Source organism: Ceratosolen solmsi, unplaced genomic scaffold, assembly GCF_000503995.2.
Source record: "Ceratosolen solmsi marchali unplaced genomic scaffold, CerSol_1.0 scaffold27, whole genome shotgun sequence".
Classification (NCBI taxonomy): domain Eukaryota; kingdom Metazoa; phylum Arthropoda; class Insecta; order Hymenoptera; family Agaonidae; genus Ceratosolen; species Ceratosolen solmsi.
In genome coordinates, this window is record NW_011948426.1 from 1,639,394 (window position 1) to 1,647,532 (window position 8,139).

General features: G+C 30.1%; 1 protein-coding gene across 1 annotated transcript; it reads right to left on the reverse strand.

Moving 5' to 3' along the window:
* Positions 1–299: 299 nt before the first annotated feature.
* LOC105363110 (IQ and AAA domain-containing protein 1) lies at positions 300–7,810 on the reverse strand. Its single transcript, XM_011500707.1, has 11 exons — positions 7,451–7,810; positions 6,961–7,141; positions 6,339–6,549; positions 5,615–5,892; positions 3,629–3,944; positions 3,196–3,480; positions 2,440–2,684; positions 1,554–1,841; positions 950–1,042; positions 743–860; positions 300–406 (listed from the first exon to the last, which is right to left on the reverse strand). The coding sequence occupies exons 1-11, from the start codon at positions 7,771–7,773 to the stop codon at positions 300–302; spliced, it is 2,445 nt and encodes an 814-aa protein (XP_011499009.1). The 5' UTR covers positions 7,774–7,810.
* Between the last annotated feature and the right edge of the window lie 329 nt (positions 7,811–8,139).

The following is an 8,139-nucleotide window of genomic DNA, read 5'->3' on the forward strand; positions in this document are numbered from 1 at the left end:
ATAAAAATAAAACAGCATTTTAAAAAAAAAGAATACTACAAATATGAATTGGAGTAGTGTATGTAGTGGTACGTAATAAATCGAGTTACGTTGCATTATTTTTCCATTAATTAATAAAGTAATACTTATATATTCGTTATATATGACAAATATGAAATGTAATTACTGGTTTCTTCGTAAAATCCGTTACACGTTAGAATTGTATTGATTAAAATCTAAGTTCGCTCATTAAAATAAATACTAATAAATAAAAATTATAATAATATTAAAATAAATAATATGCATTCCGTGATAAATTATTATTTTTTTCCTTTCTTCTTCTTCTCGTTTTCTTCTTCCAATTTTGCTAATTCCAGTTCAATCGCTTTCTGCTTTCTTTTACAAGTAGGAGTTTTGTAATACCAATCTGAAAATTTTGTTTTATAAATAATAACTTCGTCATTAACAATTTCATTAATTTTCTGTTATCGACAAAACTTTCCAATACATGAAAATACTTGATACTTATGGTTTCATTATTCATATCGATAACAAATAATACTAATAATGCTTCATTGATTAGAAAAACAAAAATAAAGAAAAAAGAGAAAAAAAAAACAGAAAATTGAAAAAAAAAGATCGAAGTAAAAAATTCATTTTATGTAAATGAAATTGTTAATTATTTTAAACATCGACCGAATTATATATTTAAAATACATATTTTTCATAAGATCAATCGTCTAAATCCACGTTGACTACGTACTCAAAAATGCATCTTCCTCTTCGCGATAAATTGGATTTTTCAAGCTTAATGCGTTGATAAGTTCAATGTGCGTTAATGGCTGTACTCTCAATTGAACCATACGCTTGGTCGTCATTACCTACAATATACGTACACAAAAGAAGATTTTATGTGCAGTAAATGACATTTTAGAAAAGAAATAATGATTAGAAATATTTATTGATTTACACTGTCAATAGTTGAGAGTACTGTGCCAATTGTAAAGCCATCACAAAGTTTTGCCATTCCAGATGTATTAAATTGCCTGTTAATGCCTGAATACTAAAAGCAAACGGTAAGTAAAAACTTTAATTTTTAAAGCTAATATTTGGATCTCTTTTATTTTGACTTTTTTCACTCATTCGTTGCCTTATTTTACTTTGATTGTATTAATTGCAAGCGAGGATTAGTTGAAATTAAAATGCCAATATATTGCAACTTTTACTTTTAATTAATGTTTTTTTTTTTTACAGATGCATTAAATGATCAATGATTTTATCTTATATACCGACATTGAAATTTTTTCCTATTAAACTTATAAAAGATCTAATTATATTAAAAGCAGTTAATATATGCAATTTATTTTATATTATTGATAACACATACACGCTCGTACATTAATTATTGTTTTTAATTTAAACAATTAGTATCTTAGAATAAATTACTCGTGTGTTTGTGTTTGTGTTTGTGTGTGTGTGCGCGCGCGTGTGTGTGTTGTGAGTAATACGTTATCAATCGAATTAATTAATAATGAATTGATATTAATTTGAGAATTATAGTTTAATCTATTTACCTTATAAAGTAAGTCCTTCCAAATTAGTGACATCGAGCCATAATCCGGCCGGGGAATAAAAATAACTTTATCGTATGTTTGATAAAGAAGTTTTTGATCTCCGTTCCAAGGACTACTCGATGTTCCGATTAAAATAACTCTATCTTCGTTAGTTATATTTTTTACTAATTTTGGTAAGTCTTTTTTTAGTCGTTTTGGATCGGTCTTGTCAGCTTTTGGAACTTTTTTAACAAATGGTCTTTCGGCTCCCTCCATAAATATTACAGATGGTTGTAGAAGTTTAGAAACCTTAATATATTATGTAATATTTTTCTTTAATATTATAAGATTTATGTTCAGTTGCATTTAATAATAATAATAATAATAATAATAATAATAATAATAATAATAATAATAATAATAATAATAATAATAAAAAAAATTAAAAAGAATCCATAAATTTTCACGACAACATTAACAAACAATTTAAAAAAAAAAAAAACCCATTACATAAATTAATACTGTATCATTATTGTATTTTTATCGACTCTCAAGACTTGTATAATAAATAATACTCTTGGTCGTATTAAAATTTACATTGAAGAATTTGTAGATTATAATCTAATACGATTCGCCTAATGACATTCGGTTTGAGATAAATTTGAAAACTATGATTTATTACACTCAATAATATTTATAACGCGTATATTACGCTTATATTTTCAAAATTCATGTGCAATTTTTCATAATCACTAAGACTCCTACATTTTTGCTTCCAGTTATTCTTTATTCGGATCGAAGTTTCGCTCGGGCTTTAAGTTTCTCTCAGACCGCCGAGTTACATGAATATTGTTTAAATACTCGTCTCGAGTGATTAACGAGCGAACGCTAATCGTATAAATCGTACTTTGGAAATTAAATGGAGTAACATGATGAGGCCGGTCTTTCCGGGGTACTTGCCGACGATGTTGGATGGAGTGATATCGAAAAGTGTCGCTCCCAGCTCCGTGCAAATAGCGTGAACCAACATTTTTTTGCCACTACCACGTGGCCCGGCAATAAGAACTGACCTTACGAGGGGCGTTAATTCTCGCAATGTTTCACTTCCCATTGGCAGGATGCAGTATTCCTTGATGATTTGCCGTATATCGCCTATTAGAGTGGATAAATTTATGCAGTTCGCAATGCTTGTTGTCTACTGTGATTTAGCCTATCGCATAAATTTTTGTTTGTTTGTGTGTTTGTTTGTTTGTTTGTTTGTTTGTTGTTTGTTTAATTTAAAACGCGACACGATCGTTTTTTATTTTTATTTCATTGGTAATAATTTAAAAAATATTCCTTAAAGTTCGGTCATAATGCTAATTGTCAATTGTCAATGATGAAGAAAATCATAATGGAGATATTTATAAAATACAATGCAAAACTATTTAATACGCTTTGAGCAATATGTTAAGAAATAATTATGAATTAATAATTAGTAATAAACATTAGTTTTACCAAACGGCTATGGTAAGCAATATGCAAGCTTATATTGACATTATAAACATATTAACCAAACTAAAATCATTTCATTAAATAGGATTATATCCATGGAAAATGCAATTACAAATGCAATGAAAAAACTTAAAAATCTCTAAATAAAAAGCATAAATATTTCCTTTACCTATGGCTGGTAGGGTACTTTTACCCTTTTGTCTGAGATGGAAATTCGAATAAGACTTTTCTCCCTTGAAATTATCGATGTACACTTCTGGGCAAAGTTTTATTATTCCTTGGTGTAATAACTCCTCGAAAAGAGATCCCGTTGATCTATCCGGAGTCAAGTCTTTATCCTTCTTTTTCTTATTCTTCTTCCCACTGCGGCGTACTCGTTTTTGTGCTTTCTTAGCCCGTTTCCCTTTACAGCCCTTGTCCCTATCAAGGGCCGACTGCAAAGCTTCTATGTCAACTGTGATATATCGATTAATAAAAATCAGTAAATTCTTTTAATAATCAATTTTAAGAAATTGAATTTTAATGATGACAATGAATACGTGTACTTAAGCTACCAGACACTCTAATGCGCATTAAATTGAAATACGAGTTGACCTTCTTACTTCTCAAGGCTTGATCGACGTTGATTCTAATTTCGTTCTCAACTTCTTGTGTTTTTTCGGCCTCAACCATATCAAAATATGGTCGTTGGTCAAGATTCGATGACTCATCCTTGTCTTTCCATATTTCCTGATATTCTTGGTTGGCTTGGATAAGCTCATTTAAGAAATTCGATGGCATAAATTTAAAGCCAGTTATGTCCGATTCGGATTGCTGTTCCGTCTCACTTTCTTTCTTCGTCTTTGATGATTTTTTTGAGCGCTTTGATTCTTTGGACGAGGATACACCTGTCGATTTGCTCATTGAACTCTCGGTATCCTGAGTGAATTTAATTATAAATGATTATTGCAACGATTCCTTATACCATCGCATACTCAATCGATAATCGACCTCGCAAGTAAAGTAAAATTAATTTATTATTCAAAGATTTTCGTAATAAGCATACACATACATATGCATTAATATTAAAAATGTATATTAGAATATTTAATGCTGATATACGAATATCGAATTATTATTATTGTTATTATTATTATTTTTTTTAGTCATTCGGTTTATACAAAAATTCATTAAACGCGAAAATATGTCGCCTATACTGAGGAAGGAACTACTAAAATTACTGATATTCGAGGCCCAAGTTTAATCTTTAATTCTGTTGATATTTCAGTATCAGCATATAATAGAGCAATTCCCACTGATTTAAATCTCTTTATATATTATACGACCTCGAATATTTTCTGTTTATAAAGCCAATATTCGATGAGACTATTGACCCGCAATCGCACAAAACAATTTCAAAATTGAATAATTTAAAAATATAGTGTTTATGGATTTGATTGGCTCATTACCAACTTACGTACATTGCAACGAGCACTATATTGCGCACAATAATATTAAAAGAATCTAATGGGTAAATAAATATTAACTCGACCCAACGATGCTATTTATTACTTTAAAAGTTCGTGTTAAATGTGAAACGATAATTATTTCGATTAAAATTTAATTTTGAAAATACGATTTCATTTCCTTTGACTTACAGTAAAATTGTTTTGCTTTATATGAAATTAGTTTTTTTATGGAATGATGATTCGTTGTAAAAAAAATTGCGCGTCATAAATAGACCAGCGATTAGATAATTAATCGAGTGCCAAACATAGCATAAATTTTGAATTCAGTTGTTGAAATTATTCACACGATAAATAGTCTCTCAAAGTAGAATCCATTGAAATGTACAAAAAGCTTTCATAAACATAATTATTTATACGTTAATGAAGTATTAGTTAAAGTAATATTAGCTGAAAGTAATAAAAACTTATATCAATGTAATGCAGAGAAAAACAAATAGAGTATATCAAGTAGTAAATAAAGTATATCAAGTTAAGAGATACACACGATTTATTACATAAATCTCGATTTGTAATTTTATGTATAAATATAGGAAAAAATAGTAGGCCATTGGAATTTATCACATCTATGATCATTGATGATTAAAAGCAGTACAGAATGAACGTACATTGTCTATTTTATTGAACAACAGGCATTTATGTTTTTAAATTTATAAGATGTGTAGGCAGAACTTTGTTAACGAAAATTACTCTGACTCTGGAGCAAAAATTACAATGGAATGAGAAATTGGTCATGTAGTTAAATTTTCTTTCACAACAGAGAGAATACGAATAATTTCCATTATTTACAATGAAAACATATTAAAAAGTTTTTGACAATATCTTAAAATAGGATAACCATCGAGTATATATATATATATATATATGTGTTGTGTGTGTGTCTGTGTGTGTGTGTGTGCGCGCGCGCGCGCGCATGTGTGTATGAAAAAGCATTTACTGAATTTAAATACATAAACAATAATCATCTTGAATGTGAAATGCAAATGTACCAAGATTCTGTTAGATTGTTAAAAAATTTAACTTTTACTTACATTTCTCAATAAAAAATAAAGTTCGCAATAAAATATTTATTTAATTTATAACCTGTCGACTGAAAATTATTCGTGATCCTCCATTTTCCGCTGATGGCAACTCTGGAATCTTTCCAGTTTGCTGATAACACGTGTTAATCCAATTTCTGATCTCATTTCTTATAGTCTCTTCTATAATTGCACCTCTCTCCGTTTTTATTCTATCTTTCACTTCAACTATATATGCATCCAACATATCTTGAAATTCTTTTTGTTTTTCATATCTTTTCTTTTCAATTTGTTCCAATTGTTTGGTACTTGTAAAACTTATTTGATAAGGTTGCAGCATACCTAAAATGAAACAAATCGATTATTCAGTTGTTGCTTCAGCAAAATATACATTATTCAACGTAAATCACAATTTTATAATTACATATTAATATTCGTAACAACAATTTTCCAAATATTCTATAAACACGATTAATTATTATGATAAATCTTTTGATCAGTGTGCCAATTGTTGCTTTATTATTTACAATCTAAACGACTATGGGAAAAAAATTAATTCTTCATAAAAATAATTATGTAATTAATACAGAGACAAGAGAGAGAGAGAGAGAGAGAGAGAGAGAGAGAGAGACAGAGAGAGGGAGGGACATAATTCTATTGTAACAATAATAATTCAATGTCATTATTTTAATTTTTGTTCTCGTTTAAAGTTTATAAGCGACGAGCTGCTGTTAAAATATATTCATATATCCTAATTAAGTAATCTATCTAATCTAATACAAATTTACCTATTAGAAGCATCTCATCGAGTTTACGCTGACTAACTTTACGCCTCGTCGAATAGCCACGCCAAATCTTCTGTATTTTTAAAGCAGCCGCAGTCGCGGTCACCACATCCGGCTTTTTGAGTTCTGATCTAATCGTTGATTTTTCTTTCATCTCCAGAATCTCTTTCATGAATTGAAATCTTATGCGTCCTTGCCTCGCTCGCTCGTACGACTGTAATTATACATCTTAGCAAAACATGGAGATTTATATGTAAATGCTGTGAAAGCACTTTTTTTTTTCATTAACGAAATATGCGAAAGAAAATTTCTCCATCAGCCAAGGCTTTAATAATTATTGCTTTCAATTTGCTTTTTACTCTACTTTTTTTTTCTTTCTTTCTTTCTTTCTTTTTTTTTTTTTTTTCGATATATATCGACTATATTAATCTTATCGAATTATGGGAAATTGAATATCATATACACAGTAAGATACTTAGTTTGCTTAAAAGGCTTGAAAGTCTTATGCTACTTTATACGCATTACCATTTCTATAAGTGAGAGCTTTATTATAAAATGTACAGGTATTACGATAAAGCGAAATTATTAATAAAAAAGAAACTTTTGCAAATAATTGTCAATTTACCTGTATTAGTCGGATAGCTTCAAGCTCCGTCATTTTCTTTTTCTCAGATTTATCTTCGAATCCTCCCATATTGCGTAACGTTTCCTCGATGAACTTCCTCCTGTTCGCGATCTCGCTTTCTCTCTCTCGGCGAAAATATCGCGGGACTCTGAGCTCTAATTCATCGGGTGTCATATTCTCCCTTAAATTTTAATCGTTACATTACAGTTATAACCCGACACAATATGCACGAGTTAAAAATATAAAATAAAAATTTGAAAAAGCTGGTTTTGAGAATTTCTATTTAATTGGTAATATTTTTGTTCTTACAGAAGCTGCAATACTTATTTCAGAAGATACATCAATTATTTTTCTTGTATATTGTCTTCGATAAGAAGCAATACGAAATAAGGATATTAATTTTGCGTATCACAAGACTATTCGACAAAGCGCATTTTTTAATATCGCAGCTTCCCACTATTAGCCAATTTATAACTAATACAACCTAAGCTTGAGCAAGGCATCGTCAAAGTAATTGTACTCATCGAGCTCCAGCTCTACGAGCTCGTGCTTGAGCTCGAGGACGCGGCCGTAGGTGGATTCCAGGAGACGACGCAACAGTGAACGCTTCTGTGGTTGGACGATCTGGTCGTAGCACTGCTCCAACCTGTTGCTAAGATCGATGTAGCGGACGTAAAGGTAGACGACCTGTGATCGCGCCTCGTCGCGTTCCCGTACCGACGACGACGATTGGGCCAAGGAGTCGAGCTGCGTAACTTCCTCGAGGGACACGTGTGCCTCGCACCACATTGCGTCGTATGACGCATTCGTCATCCTGTGTGAATGTTACAGTATTAATAGTTATGCTTTAACATTTGCGCTGATATGTGTAATTTAATTGTCCATAATTTTAAATTGCGAAGGTGCTTTTACATTAAGAACATAGCTTATGAAACATTGAGAAACTTTATGAAAATTATAATACTTATATATTATTAGAATTGGTCTCTTTACTACGAAATAATATCCTCTTTATTTTCGATTTATTATAAATTTATTTAAATTCTTATAGCACGTATAATAGAAGTTTCAATATTTATTTCATTGTAATTTTCTTCTTATTTACATAGTGCATTTTATGAATCTGACAGCATTAGAAGAAAATCATTGACATTAAAGAACTAATTAATGTTTTCGTAT